Source organism: Arvicola amphibius, chromosome 12 (genome assembly GCF_903992535.2).
Source record: "Arvicola amphibius chromosome 12, mArvAmp1.2, whole genome shotgun sequence".
NCBI classification, from domain to species: Eukaryota; Metazoa; Chordata; class Mammalia; order Rodentia; family Cricetidae; genus Arvicola; species Arvicola amphibius.
This window is the reverse complement of record NC_052058.2, coordinates 158,205,140-158,221,177: the sequence shown is the minus strand read 5'-3', so window position 1 is coordinate 158,221,177 and position 16,038 is coordinate 158,205,140. Positions and strand designations below refer to the sequence as shown.

The 16,038-nt window shown below is 42.5% G+C and overlaps 1 protein-coding gene across 9 annotated transcripts in view; it reads right to left on the bottom strand.

The window, feature by feature from the left end:
* Positions 1-16,038, bottom strand: part of Sytl2 (synaptotagmin like 2) — a 57,885-nt gene that overhangs the window by 24,211 nt on the left and 17,636 nt on the right. For 5 of the 9 annotated variants that reach the window (XM_038313557.1, XM_038313559.1, XM_042056013.1 and 2 more), the window contains exons 4-7: positions 13,126-13,207; positions 11,786-11,900; positions 8,617-9,420; positions 1,576-5,304 (exon numbers count right to left, since the gene is read on the bottom strand). In XM_038313557.1, the coding sequence (XP_038169485.1) occupies positions 1,576-5,304; positions 8,617-9,420; positions 11,786-11,900; positions 13,126-13,207 (4,730 nt within the window). Of the gene's footprint in view, positions 1-1,569; positions 5,305-8,616; positions 9,421-11,785; positions 11,901-13,125; positions 13,208-16,038 lie in introns of all 9 variants that reach the window. The other 4 variants (XM_038313561.1, XM_038313563.1, XM_038313562.1 and 1 more) reach the window with 2 other exon arrangements.

Sequence of the window (16,038 nt, the reverse complement as noted above, 5' to 3'; positions counted from 1 at the left end):
GCCTCTTGTACGTAATAACCCAGCATTTCCAAAAGTATTTGACCATAGACAAGCGTCCTTGCCACCACCAGGAACATATTAAAGTAGTTCGTGGTTAAGAACTTAGCCACAAGTCCAGCATATTAAGCTGTTCATCAAAACTAGGGAACCTTGAAGAAAGTTTCTTCCCCAATGCATTCCACTGCTTCCTGCCTGTTGGTTTTAAAGGCTATAAAAACCATGAGGGACTCATAATTTTAAAAATATCCTCTTGTTTTCTGCCTGTCATCGCTACTGTTTCTTATTTAGATGGGTTATCGCTGTTCAGTCAGTAAGATGCTAGTGTACCACAAGAATGGTTACACACATTACACAAGAGTTTCTATAAGGAGTGCAAATTCACAAACCCCCTACAGGCCAGTTTACCCACCCAACTCAAAGGGCAGATTAGTAAGAGAACACCTCAGTGGAGTTGGTGGGATGGTTTTGTTCTCATGCATGCTTGGTTTTAGAAAACATTTCACTTTTCTTGTTTATTTTTTAGTCAGTAACATTTGATTGGGATCCCATACGGATCCTTAGGTCGGTGGTCCAGAAAAGATGCCATAGCTCCTTGTCAAAGAACTCAGACCTCACAAGCCATCCACTTGATAAAGCCCGTTTACTTCCACCGGCACTCTCAAACCAGAAAGAAGATGATCAAATATGGTTAAGCAGCTTTGGTTAAAATGCTCCAGTCAGAGAGCATCCTCCCCTGCCTCATCAGGTAATGTCTCATTCCAGTTTGCTCTGGGTTTTTCTGCCAAAATGCCCAAGAGTTGATCAACATCAAACCAAGGCAAGCTTGGTGTTTTGGGGCTTGATTGAAAGCAGAACCCTCAGTGCACTGAGATGAATGTAGCCGTTGAGTAAGAGCCTTGACAACTTAGCTAAGGCAGCAGGGCCAGGCAACGCCTCAGGTGGAATCAGGTGGAATTAGCTCATCTGACTGAAAACATATTTGAGAAGGGGAAGATGATTCTGCAGACACATGGGAAGAGAGAGGGAGGAAATATGGGGTGGGAGGCCCTCAGCACAAAGCATCTGAGGGAAGGGAAGTTGCAGCCTTGCATTTGGCCCTGGGTATTAGCTGCACCCTTGCTAAAGCACCTGTCCTACACGGTGAGTTTGGGTCCATTTGTGGAGCTTTCCTCCTGTGACTCCTACAAAGACTTCCAGGAGGAGTGTCAGTTGAGAAATCCTAATTATTCCCAAGAAAACAAATGGTGTATGTGTCTTCAAGGCTCTTCTAATCTCCTAAAAAGTTATTTAAAAAATACTGTTGGGATCTAAAAATTTTATAGATTTGATGAGATGGTTCTGAAACACAGCCTTTTAAGAAAGCTGTGTTTATACAAATTACCCAAATAAAGAGTAGAGGAGAAAAAACTTTTTCTAATTAAAAAAAGTTTAGGAGAACTCAACCAAACAACAACAACAACAAAGAATATCATTATGGTGGAATACCAAATGGACCTCAGTCTTTAAAAACTCATCCTTTATACACAGATCCCATAAAGCAGACTCATTATGGAGTAAAAATTCCAAAACACTCACTGGTATTTCTCCAGCTCTCCCCATTAGAGCTGGTGTTCCCATCTGAGAACTCAGATTCAGAGCTTGCTTCTAGTCTCTGCTCTTTCTCTTGTCTCTTATGTGGTATTGCTAGGATCGATTCAGCTTTACTCATTTCTGTAAGTTTTCCTGTTGTTTCCAGGAGAGCAATGGGTTGCTTATTTCTGAACATACTAACTTCCTTAGGAGCTTCTTCAAAGTCAGGTTCCTGGGGAGCCCCTGTGCCTTCTGTAACAGCTCTTTCTCTGCCCCTGTCCCCTACAGATTGGACCGTTTCAATGGTCTCTGTTTCATAGTCTCCATAAAGTTGGGAGCGTTCAGGGACTCCAAACCCATGTGGGTAACCCCGAACATCTATTGATAGACCAGTCACAGCTTCATCTCCTCCTAATAATTTCTCACCCCGGTTGAGTTGAGATTCCAAACCTTTGCACTTAACCTCCATCTTAGAGGTTCCTGAGGTATTCTGATAAAGATGGGGGATTTTCCCCAAGAACCTGTCTTGCTCTGCCTGTGAAGGCTGCTTCTTACTGTCTTCTTTAGTTGACAGCCGGAGCTGACAAGGTCCTTCAGACATCTCTTTAAGAAGTTTCTCAAAACCATCATCAAAGGCACTCTGAGTTACTGCTGGAGCCTCAGCCTTCTCTACAGTTTCTTGAATTTCTTTAGGCTGGAATTCAGAAGCAAGTTGCTGGGACATCTCACAACTGCCCATTACAGCTGATGGGGAAACAGTTTCTGGATCCTTCTCACCTTTCGACAGGGAACTTTCTAGTGTTTCCTTCAGTAGTTTTTCCAAGCCAGCCCTAAATTCAAGGCACTCCGACTTGGGCCGAATAAGGGTTTCCCTCACTGTCTCTGCCACTTCCTGCAGAGGCTCCTGGACTTGCTGAGTGACAGCAGAGACAGGTGACCTAAGGAGATGCTCTGACGGTGACATTCCGGCAGATAAGAAAGATCCACCTTCATAAACTGTATCAGGAGCTGTGTAAAAGGAACGGAAGTCCGTATCTGGAACAGCAGCATCCATAGCAGCCCACGGGGGACTCACTCTCTGAGGACTTGAGGGTCTGTCTGCTGTTTGCCCTCTCTCAGGAAGTGTGTTTTTCACTTCTTCAGCTTCTCTAAGGAGCCTCTGTAAGACAGCATTTATGTTCATCTCTGTTGGTCTAGAGGGAAGAACAACTTTCTCTATAGCCTCTGAAATTTCCCCCCGAGAAGGCAATGTGCCATCCTGGGATGCAAGACAAGTATTCCGAGTTAAAGACACATCCGCTGAAGAACTGGAAACGCCCTCAAAAAAATGGGAAGACTGAGCCGGGGGAAAAGACCTTTCTGCAGCCGGCTGAGGCTTGCCTTCTGTGTTCCAACGTTCAGCCTTCTGGGTGAGAGCTGTATCTCCCAAAGTCTCAACACCCTGTGGAGAGGGAGCTTTTATTTCTCTCTGATCTGCTGAAGGACTGCGTTTCTGTTTTATCCACCTTTCCAACCTGTCATCTTCAGCTGGGGAGTTGGGCCTAGCAGTTACAAGTTCCAATGGGGATTTCAAGGGAGTGGATGAAGTTCTAGCTGCTTCCTTCAGGAGTTCATCCACACTGGAGCTCTGTGGAACCTGTGGACGTTCTGCCACTTCATCCACGTGCTCATTAAGGGTCTTCTTGGGCCCCGAGACATCTTCCTTCTCCTCGGTAAAACCTGCTTTATAAGACCCTGTCCTCTTTTCAGAAACACCTACTTGGAGGGCTTGCCGTTCTTGAATGCTCCTGCCAGAAGTCTGGGTTGCTGAAACCGCACCTTCTGCCAGCAACTTCTGTAGCCTGTCACTGAATGTGTCTTTAGAGACAGGAGGCAAAATGCTTGTTTTCACTATGGATTCTTGAATTTCTTGATCAGAGCAATCCCTTGTCTCTTCAATTACTGGAGCAACAAGACATCCCATGTTTTTTCTCACATTTTCCTTTGAAGGCTCATTTCCTGCCAAATGATAGGTGAACTTTCTGGGTGGTTTTCGTGGAAATGTGGTTTCATCTGGCGGTGCTTGGAATATGCCCTTTGAATTTAATGTCTCCATCTCTTCAGCTGCTATAATATGTCCCTGTCTTAAATGTCTCCCTTCTTCTACGTGGGTGTTTTCTCTTGATGATTTCATGCTGTCAAACTCCTTGGATCTTTGGCTGTTGAGTGGCACGAGATTCTGTGTGTGTGCTACACTGTGATTCTCATCATTATCTGTATTGCTTAGATTGGCTCCCAGGCCCCAAAACTTTCTCAAATTCTCAAACTGAGAATGATGATAGGCTTGATCCATATCGGGTTCATCCATTCTTTCTTTTAGGGACAGAACTTTGAAGCTGGCATTTGATTGATCAGTCGCAAATCTGTCTTTCTCCAAAGAATGGCATATTTCATCACCAGTAGTGTGAAGGGGAGACACTTTATCTGACTGGTCAGCTGAAGTTTTGGATGCACCTGATATTGGGGGTCTGGTTGTTTTCGGTTTATTTGAGGAATAAAAACTGGAGAGGTGGAGTGTTTGGTCATCCTCATCAAGGACCACTGGTTTAGCAGGGACTTGACTACACTCACTCTGGCCTGGAGTTGAACTGCTCATGAACACGACCCGTGACTTGGCAGGCTTGTGTCCTTTGGCAGAAGAAGGCTCCTGGCTGCAAGAAGATGTGGGTTCTTTGGCCTTCATCTTAGCTCCAGCCTTTTCTCCTTCCCAGAAGGATATTCTATCACTCACGCTCTTGTATGTCTCTCTCAGCACTTGGTTTTGGAGACCCTCACCTGCTTCTTCATGGCCTTCAGGCTTCCTCCAAGAAGGTCCACTGTCGGCAGCAGCGAGTGGCAGCTCACCGTTCTCTGGCTTTAGGGATGGTTTTAGGACGGAAGTGTTCCTGGTTTTGCTCTGGCCCTCCAGATCATCTTTCCAGTTATAGTCTAGAACAATCGCAGAAGTGCCAGAATTCACATTTGTGTTCCCTTTGCTTTTCTGGGGCACATGAAATTTGGGTTCTTCTTTACCTAAGCTGCCAGTATGGTTAGGGTTCCACGGAACTTGGGGCTCTGCTTCAGATCTTTTCAGAGCACTGAGGAGGTACCTACTGTTTGGAGTAACTGTCCCACATCCTTCTCCGGTACTCTCTGAACCTTGGCTACAATCCATACTGACAGTCCTTTGACTTGGGATTCTGTGTCTTTCAAACAGTTGCAGTGTATCTGAACCCTCTTTTGGGGTGCCCTGTTGGGACCTATTTGCAGAGTTAGATTTGAGAAGTGCATCAGCATCTTGGCAAGCTTCAGAAACCGGCACACGTCCCTCTTCTTGGAATGTCCAATCTGATCCCACAGGCTTCCATTTAATTTTAGTGGACGGCAGGAACTTTGAGTCACCTTTTACAAAGATATTGTCCGTCATCAAGGGAACAGTAATCTGTGGTTCTGAGTCTGTTTGCTGTCTGGGATCTAGTCCCTGGAGATGCTGGAGGGATGACATATTGTCCTCTGTGTGAGAACTTCGATTAAACCAGTCTAGAACTTTAGATATGGAATCATCAGTTGTCTTCCTTATCTCAGTAGCACACGGACCCAAGCGCGAGGATGTCTGGACACCAAGAGCCAGGAGAAGGGGCTTACCTTGCTGATGGTCTCTAAAGCTGTGCTCTGATGTCTGAGAGGGCTCAGGCACAACGCAAGGAGTCAGTTCATCTGCAACACAGAAGTGCTCTTCTGAATAAGATATTGCTTACAGGACCCCTATTCAATCCTTTATGCTATCATCTCCGATGGGCACTTTGGTTTGCTCTTTCTACAATATTAGCAGCTCATGCCAGCATCTTTCAGGGAGTTTGGTATAAGATATTCTAACTGACTGTCAAAAGTATCTTGAAACAGGACAGGAAAGCAGATATAGACCCTCAAAGTCGTGTGGAGAAGTACTCGGGCAATGACTTTGGAGTGCATGGTTTATGGTTTTAAAACCATGTGAGTTTTACATTCTGCTCCACGTTACATTTTAAGTATTAATCTTCTCCAACTTTCAAATATTTGCATAGAACTGAAAATTGAGAAAGTTCTGTCATATTGGCTTTATGGCTTTCTTCCTCCAGTGGGAGGTTGCCGTTAACTCTAGAGGAGGCTTTGAGGGGCACAAACTGAAGCCATTTCAGGAGTTGGGCAAACAACTTTCAAGTGAGACTAAACAACGAATTCTTTCCAGAGCACTTGGATAAGAAAAGGGGAATATCTGCATTCCTGGGCCTGACTCTTCATCTGCTCAATCAGGATCTCAGAAGCCAGGGCCCAAGAGTCTTGACAAATATCTGTCCTGGTGATTGGTCTGCATGCTGGAGGTTCAGAACTCTAATCAGAAGATCCTCCTCCACCATTTCCCATTTTTTTCTACTGTTTGTAAGTCAGGAGTTACTTCTGTAAACCAAGTCAATTAAACTGGCCTTGTTGTTAGGTAACCCACGGCTTGGGGTCTAAAGAAGGGTGTTTGCATTTTTTTTTCGAGCCTGAATCACGACGTACATAGGATGTTCATTCACAGGAACACAGGCATTTTATAAGAACTCATCAGGCACTGACTTAAGATAGTGGGGAAGGCTCTGATCCTTTTTGTTTTAATGCTAAGCTGCACAGGACATGGAGGGGGGTGTGCCTAATACAAGAAGCGCTGAATTTTTATGAAGCCAGCCACATTTTCAGACCCAATAAAACCATACTAGTTTATAAAATTCAATATTTAATTTTAATCAACTCTGACTAAATGTGAAAATATAAGAGATTTGTATAATACTGATACACAGTAGATATTAGCTTCCTTACTTAAGTATACATTGTCTCATTAAATATTGGTCAATAATTGTGAAAGTCGTAAAATTTATGTGTCTATTTTACAGACTATTTAATAATGAGGAAAATGTTTGTGATAAACTCTTGGTAAAACAACAACAACAAAAAAACCAAAAGTCTTGGGGGTAGGGTTAGAGATGGCTCAGTGGCTAAGAGCACTGGCTGTTCTTCCAGAGAACCTAGGTTCAGTTCACGGCACCCACACAGTGGCTCAAAGCCATCTGTGACTCCAGTTAAGGGGTTTGATACCATCATATGGCCTGCACAGCCTGGTGCACAGACACAGAAACAGGCAGAACACTCATATACATAAAATAAAAGTAAATCTTTTAAAAAGCCAGAGTATTATAAATACAATTTATGAATTATATTCATGCCGAAAAATTTTGACAGGTTATAACATGACAAGTAAACAAAAGTGGATGTTGAGCAGCGATATCACAGATGAGAACTTTTAAAGTTCTGTGTGTGATTCTTAAGTATTTTACATATGAAGCTGTTACATCAAGAATTAAGAATAGTTCTTTTAAAACGTCAAGTAATATTTCCGTCTTTCATTCCTTTGTGTTGTTTTTCATTGTAAAAATACAACGAGTGTTGGTTGCATCCAAGCTCACAGCTAAAACCAAGCCCCTACGAGTCACATGTCTAGAGGGTCCAGTACCTTCTTGTAGATGTTATTTCAGTCATCAAACAGCAAAAAGAGCTTTTAGTGAATGGCATACACTTGTATATAAGCACTCTCTGTGTCTAAGAGAGCTAGGAGCCAATCAAAAGAGTTTGCTGACAGTATTTTCTTCCAAAAATGTAAATAATCAATCATGATTTTAAAATCCGGCAGGACAGATACTTAAATACAAAATTACAAAGACATTCCATAAGGAGGCAGATGTAGTTTGAAAACAAGGAAAGCCTTATTACTTTCTCCGTATAAATTGTAACAAAGGGAAATATTATCCCCCACATTTTTCATCCTTAAGATAAACATTTAAGTCAGTGGTTCTCAACCTGAAGGTCATGACCCTCATGGGAGTTGCACAGCGGATATCCTGCACATCAGATATTTACATTAAAATCAGAAGCAAAATCACAATTATGAAGTAGCAACTTTACGGTTAGGAGGTCACCACAACATGAGAAACTATATTAAAATGTTGCATCATTAGGAAGGTTGAGAACCACTGGTTTAAGTAAAAGCCACCTGATTATTTGCTAATGTTTGGTCCATCATTAGTAATTTCTTTTCATTTGAATTCTCTCATCGCTTGAAGAAGCACTTGTTAGTTTTTAAACCGTACAAAGAGCAAGGAGCCTTGTCTCCTAAAGAGTAGTGAACTGTAGGGCTAAGCTAAAGTACTTCAGAATTAACCTAATATGGAAAGAGAGGTAACTAAATTAGAAACTTGATTATTGCTAGTTTAAAATCTTAAGGCATTAAAACATTATCTTAGGATTGGATGAAGGCTTATTTCATGGGAGAAAGTGCACAACATTATATTTCCAATTTGTTTTTCAAGGTCCAAGAAAGCAGTAATCACTTAGAAGGGACCTGAGAAAGTAGTTGGAGGGATATTCCCTCAAAAGTACTCAGAGTCTGATTTCTCAGCCTTATGGCAGATGAATAATGATATATTTACTCTATACAAACATATTAGAATTTGTTTAGTTCTTACCACCTATATAACTTTTATTTAACTCAAAACATTGCCATTTGTAAAAGTGATCGGTTTTTTTTTGTCTTTTCGACACAGGCTCTCTCTCTTATACAGCTCTGGATGTTCTGGAACTCTCTATGTAGACCAGGCTGACCTCAACTCACAGAGATTCTCCTGCCTTGATCTCCTGAGTAGTGTGACTAAAGGCCTGAGCCATCACATCTGGCTGCTTTCATCACCATCATCATCATCATCACCATCATCATCATCATCACCATCATCATCATCATCATCAGCGGATCAATTGTAAGGGAACTCATATTAAATATAAGCTAGGCACTGTGCTATTCTGGTTCTTTTGGCAATGTCACCAAATTCATGTCCCACAGCAGCTTTTTAAATTCTAGCTGGGATGCTTAAAGAATACCTTGGTTTTCTACAGGGATAACTGGTCTGGGTATCTCAAGCCATAGGGACAGTTTTTGTAACCCGCAACGACAACCCTTACCGGCAGGGCTTTTGGACAACTCTGATTCCAGTCTTGTTAGAGATGGTGATTTATCTTGATAATCACTGATGATGGGTGAATTCTCAACAGGCTGTGGTCTTGTGGGTTCAAAGTCTGAGTGACAAGGAAGCCCATCACTTGGAACAGACCCAAAAGACATTGGCTGGTGGCTTTCCCTTTCTGACATTCTTGGGCTTGGCGCTGACTGATAAAGAGACAAAGGTTTGCCGTGGGAGGGATTTTGGTGATCTTGAAACTTGTCTAGGCCCTCAGCACCTTCTGTTCCATTTTGCAAACTGTCAGATTCTAAAACAGTAAACTCTCCTACTTCCTGGCCAAGAACAGGTCTAGAACCCTGAGGAAGTTCGTCCTTCACGGCAGAGAATCTCACGTGCTTGAATGGCTCCAGCGAGTTTGTGGGCGAGTCATCGTCTAAAGACGGCTCCTTCTCTGAAATCCTCTCGTGGATGGTTAGGCCAGGGGATAGGCTTCTGCTCTTTGGATCAAAGCTGTAATTTAGGCGGAGAGTTTCTGAGTCCGTGCTGCTGGAGCTGGAGTTGCGCTTTAGGATCCCCTTTGGCGCCCCCTTTGCGTTCAGGGAGTCCCTCCTTTGTCTAGGAAAAGACTGGTTATCATCTGTCTTGAGGTCCTTCGATTTGTAGAGCAATCTTCTGGCCTTGGGGATTGGAGCTTTGATTTGAGACCCATTTTCAGGTGCCAGAGACACGGGTTGCATTGGTTTCTCTACCTTTTGACTTGAAATATCTGGGGTATAAGACTTTTCTTTTGATTTTGACAATTCATCTGAAAATTAAAACATTAAGAGCTATATTAGGTGAAGAGGAACTACACTTTAAAGCAGCTCTAAGTTTAGTCTGTATTCAGCAAGCAAGTAAAGATAACAAGAGAGAAGCTGCATAAATGCAGACCTCATGGGGGAAGCACGCACAGGCGCGTGCGTTGGTACACAGATGATGTTTACAGTAGTGACGTTATTCAGTGATACTACAATGGAGAAAACGCAGCATTGCACGTCTGTCCAAAGCTGTGGAATATAAAACACCAAGAGCAAACCCTTGATGTGAACTATGGGCTGTGGGGAGCAGAGATGTCCCAAAGTAGTTCATCTGTGCGGTTGTTTGAATGTCTGGTTCCTACTTGATGGAACTGTTTGGGAAGGATTAGGAGGTGTGGCCATGTTGGAGGAGGTGTGTCGTCACTGAGAGTAGGCTTTGAGGTTTCAAAGGCACCCCCATGCTCAGTTAGCTTTCTCTCTCCCTGCTCTCTATTTTCCAATAAGATATAAATTCTCAGGTACTATTCCAACACCACGTCTGCTGCCGTGTTCCCACCATGATGGTCATGGTCTCACCATCTGAAACTGTAAGCAAGCCCCCAAATTAAATGGTTTCTTTGATAAGTCGCCTGGGTCATGGTGATTCTTCACAGCAATAGAAAAGTAAACATACTTCTATAGTCATAAAAAACACACCACTCTGGTGGCAGATGCTAATCATGACAGAGGGTATGTATAGACATTGTATATACTGCTGTTCCGTATTGTTGTGGAAAAGAAGCAGTCTTTTAAAATTGATACACAAAAGTTGGTGAGATGGTTCAGAGGGTAAAGGCATTTCCCACTCATTGTCAAACTGAATTCTATCCTACAAAACCCATAAAAAAAAGTAGACAGAGAGAGCCAAGTCCACAGTGTTGCCCTCTGACCTTCATGGGTGTGTCATGGCATGCACGCACACACACACACACACACACATATACATGCACGCACAGAGGATATGAACACAGAAGGGGCACCATCTGAAAGCACATAGGGAGAGGTTGAAAGAGAAAACAGACAGAGGTTAAAAAACAGAGAAATAAGAAGAAAGGCAAAAACGTCACATTTTTCCTATGTGGAATCTAGGTGTGTGTGTGTGTGTGTGTGTGTGTGTGACATGAAACCTGAAGGGGGTTTATTTACATCTGTAGGACTAATAAGGAGAGGGAGGGGTGGGAGATGGTAGTGAGGAAGAATACAAGCGAGAGACAGTGATATATATGTGGAAAATGTCACATGAAGATCCACTATTTTGTATGTTAAGAAATTACTGAAAATATTGCTGTGTTTTATCTGCTTTGAGATATTTTACAATGATTATAAAAGCTTTTAAAATAGAGTTTTCAGGGTCTAGAAAGATGACTCAGCAGTTCAGAACCCTTGTTGCTCTTGCAGAGGATCTGGGTTCAAACCCCACAACCCACATGGTGGCTCACGACCATCTGTAACTCCAGCTCCCAGGAAATCTGATACCTTCTTCTGAATTCTGAGGGCACTAAGCATGCATGAAACAATCTAAAAACAGTCTTCAGAAAAATTCTCAAAGGAGACTGAAGACAAAACACAAACACAGCCTTTCAAAATCATATATTAAAACCGTAAAAAGTAATTCAATGTTTAAAATTAAAATCCCAATATCTAAAACTAACATCTTCTCAAAAAAGCTTAAAAAGTAAACAGCTAATAGGTCCCAGTGATTTTTTTCCTGCATTTTGTGTATTATAAAGTGTACCCAAGGGGAACATATTAAGATGGGCTAATTGAAGGCCCTGGATCACTGTTCAACTGTTTCTCATCCTAGACTAATTTTTAATGAGTGACATCTTCTTAGAGTTGCTTTTGAAGGGACAAAATTATCTGGCATTCCCTCTTCTTGGCCTGTAAAATTCCATAAGTGACAAACTTAAATCCACCAAATGACACACTCGATGAAATACTTCTGAGCAGCAAGCCTTATCATTTCTTCCTGGGGGTAACTTTAAATCTCTTTTCAGCCTCTTTGAATTTCAAATAGACAACTGTATCAGCACATGGCAGACTTGCAAGAAATACTGTTATGTGAAAGACTACATGCCTTTGGTTCGAAATTTTCCCACGTCACTGGTGAGGGAACTCAGAGCATAGAGGTCACGAAATAATTGACAGCCCCGGGGCTGGAATGCACAGACATTCAGTTCCTAAGATCTAGACCAAGGACACAGCAGCAGAAGAAAACCGTCAGGACTTCTCACATTCTCTGGGGAGTTATTTTAGTGAAAGGAACTCTGAGTATTTCCCCCAGTCCATGGATAACAAAGATAAAAATAGCTAGTCCAGAAAAATAATATTTACCCTCTTTTGAAATCTGAAATAAACCAGCTTTTCCAGTTTTTGACTGCTCATTTTTGGTTTGTGGCGGTGAGTGATCTTCTGGCAGCTCGGAGTTGTTAAATGGATTCTTCCTTTGCTGGAGAAAAATAATGTTTATTAAACTTGGTTTAAATGTCATAACAGCAACCCTGCATTAGCAAATGCCTAAGATCTCACATATTTGATAGCTTTAAACAGCCCAATCTATTATCTGGCATGTTTGGGGCTAGGGAAACTGTTTAATTTGGTTAGCATAAAATCGGTATACGTCATACAAAAGCATAGATACAATTATATAAAGTATGCACATTGCCAAAGTCCTTTGAAATTAGATCAGAAGCACATTTCATTGATAAGAGCAAAGACTTGGCTAAGGGCAAGATTTCTTAATCAGGTCAGATTCCCACCAGGGCTCTTCCTACCACACTACTTGCTATACTAGATTACGGCTGTATGAAATGACCTCCGTCATCATGAAGTGCTTGGCAGCTGTTATGTCCGATCCTAATGACAGCAAAGGTATAAGTTCATGCAGACTGTGTTTGTTGTTGTTTTGAAGCAGGGCCTTCCTACAGTCTGTCTTAGGGTTCACACTTTTCCTGCCACTGATTTTTAATATTAATTCAAGACTGAGTCTGAATGATTACTGTTGTTGTTTTGCAAATTGGCAGTTTCGTACACGGACCTCCAATCAGCAAGACGCTATGCCGAAAAGTAAGGACTATGGTAGAACTAACAAGCCGTGTTTAGTAGCCTAAGAACGACAGCACCATACAGGCTTTCTACTTTTTACTGTCTGAGACAGGGTCTCCCTGCCTAGCCCTGACAGGCCTAGAACTAACTCTCTAGACTATGCTGGCCTGGCACTCACAGAGATGCCTACTGTCTCTGCTCTTCTCCATCCCGAGGCCTGGGATTAAATGATGGGTCACCACCTGGCTATTTTGAAAACAATGTTAAGGTTTGATTATGTATCTGTACTTGGGATACATGAGTATGCAGGTGGCCACAGAGACCAGAGGCATTGGAGCTCCTCAACACCTCTGCAAGAGCAGTAAACCTTTTAAACGCTGAGGCCACCTTTCCAGTCCCTAGACACTTAACTCTCAGGGACAAAAAGAAATCTGGGTCTTTGGCAACACAGACATAATTATCAACTTTATCCACCACAGGAGTGACTTCTTACATTAAATACCCAAATTAAGCACATATGGTACACAAAATGAATCACAAAATTCCTTGTGTTTGTTTTGCTTTGCTATGATGAGGAAAATGGCATTCCTGCCAATCAGGAGGGTTTTAAACATCTAGGCTCAATCTACCTTGGGCAGAGACACAGCTGGATTCCATGTATTTTGCTGGGACATATCACTCACAACAGAAGTTGGATCCACCACATTGGAACTGCAAAAGAAACAATCGTTCAGAGAGTAAAACCTCCCCCTGTAGGAAGCATAGATCATGGCTTCACAGTCAAGGGCTTTTAAGGCAGGAGAAGGAAGGGAGTTTATAAGATCCAACCGTCAGGAAGGGAGAAGAAACTGGAGTCCAGCCATGATAAGGTACAAACACAAAGGCAATGATGGAGCGAAGGATGTAATCACATCATAAGAAAGGACAGAAAGGACCATCTGTTAGGACCCTTGAAGATCTCCAGGCTACAGGCACACAAGAGGTTCACCATTTAAACTTGCAGAAACGAACCCATTTCAAACCTAAATCTAAGGTCAGATATGGATGAGAAAATGAGCAATGGATTTTATGCATGAAATAAAGTCACAAAATCCTGATTCCATAGCAGAGTTTCCCCTAATGCATACGGGACATAACAGAAGCAAAGGCTCAGTAGAGCAAAGCCACCTGGCTGAGAGACAGTATGACCAGATCAGATAGCTGGACACAAAGGCTGATGTGTTGTGGCAATTCCCTATGACCTTCCAATCCAACACGTTAATAGATGCAGTCTTACTCAGACACAGAGACAAATACCAAAGGGCATTGAGAAGTGGTGGTTGGGAGATGCCTACGGCTGGTTTAAAGAGCAGAGGCTTCTCTAAAGCCTGATGCACTATCCAGAGGCAGGGCAGTCCCAGGGCGAAAGTCAAATGGTGAGTTGAACAGGTCATTCCCTTGGCTATGAGTAAGAAGAAAAGTAGGTTGCAGAATCCTGGGAGAGGAGGAAAATCAGCTTGCCGAGAAGGCCCGCTCCAGGAGCCTCGCTTTAGACATAAAAGATGAAGTCACTGTTGGCTGGAACCACAGTTCCTTTGTTAATCTCCACCAGCTCTAAATGACATCAGAGTCAAGAGCTTGGAAAAATCCTCTGAAGGAGATGGCTTCTCACCACATGGCGGAGGAACAGAAAGCCCAGGCAAGGAGATATTTCACCCTGGAGCCATGGAACCTCACCCAAGATTACTGCCACTAAACCCCAGGGCTAGATACTTTGCGGTTTCCCCTTTTTATTTCTATCCTTGAACTGCTAATTCTTTTTTTTCCACAGAAAAACCATTAAGCTCTTAAGGAAGCCATTCTCTTCCTTCCACCACCTTCTCTATTGATCCAAAGGTAAAGTAGGGCAGATGAGGTGTCATTTCCAGATTGAGCTCATGAAGGCAAAAAAAAAAAAAAAAAAAAAAAAAAAAAGGCAAGGGAGGGTTGTATAAAATAGAAAACAAGGGAAGACATTATAATGGAACCATAATTTGGACAGAAGGACCTTACAGGAAATCTATCCCTGCACTAGATGAACACAAAGTCAAATCAAGTTGTGCCGCAGCAAAGTATCAAAAACAAGCATGGCCACCAAGTGAACCTGGTGTCCATACAATGGAAGGCCAGCAGCTCAGAACCAGGAAGCCATTTCTTTCCAGCGCCATTTTTAGAGGCCAGTAGGGAAAAGGGAGCCAACTATCCAGTGTTAGTGAAGTTCTGAATCTTGGAGAAGAACCTACAACTGCTGCTGCATTAAACTAGCACAATCCCTAACTGTGTTCCTAGTATTTGCTCTTATACCCAAAGAAAAATGCATTCATCCATCATCAAGCAAAGTTCTTTGCAACAGTGACCATTACAGGAAGCCATAACATATCAAAATGCAATATCTACAACACAACTCCCACATCAGTGATCAGGGATCATTGTAGAAGAAGGGGCATACAGACTGTAAGAGACTGAGAGGGAGCTTGCTATGAGCTTCTGCCTCCTAGAAACGTCAGATATGATACCCATGAAGTCTCACCAGCATTGCTGCCTAAACACGAGCTGAACAAGAACAGCACCAATAGACATGATAGCATTGACAAGGGAAAGCCCATCCCTACAATGTCTTCCCTACACAAAGTACTACAGGCAGCCAAGGAATACTGAGAACAAGAGGGTTAGCCTTCCCCAGGGAAGAGTACACCAATTAGTTATCCGATACTAAATGGTTAGCCTTGAAAACTTACACATACAAGTAACATTAAACAGTATGAACAGATGTGTTATGTGTTTAGGAACACGGGCACATATGTAACAGTTGAAAAAGAGGTCACACATTTGAAAGGGAGCAAAGGGGGTTACATTAGAGCATTGTGAGGGAGGAAAGGGGAAAGTAATGTAATTATATTATAATCTGAAAAATGTTTTGAAATTACTTAGAAAAAGAGCTGATGGAGGAGAGTTATCTGTCTATGTTACTTTCATTGGTTAATTAATAAAGAAAACTGCCTTGGCCCTTTAAGAGAACAGAAAATTAGGTAGGCGGAGTAGACAGAACAGAATGCTGGGTAATAGGAGTGGGGAGACGCTTCAGGCAGTCGCCATAGGGAGTCTCCATGCTTCTCCTCTCCGAGATGGACGCAGGTTAAGATCTCTCCTGGTAAGCCACACCTCGTGGTGCTACACAGATTACTAAATATGGGTTAAAGGAAGATGTGAGAATTAACCAATAAGAGGCTGAAACTATGGGCCAGGCAGTGTTTTAAAAGAATACAGTTTCTGTGTAATTATTTTGTGTAAAGCCCCGCTTCATTCTACAAAGAGCCAGTAGGTACTATGATGAACCATACAGAGCAGATGCCTAGCTCAGAATAGTGAGCTCCCTTAGTAAGTAAAGCAGTTGGATAATCTGAGGATCTGAGTCAATTACAGAGGTTAGGGCTCCTCAAGGGACAGCCATGCTTTCCTGCCATCTATTCCCTACCCAAAGGATAAGCAGAACCTCGATACTATAAGCCCTCCACACCTGGAAA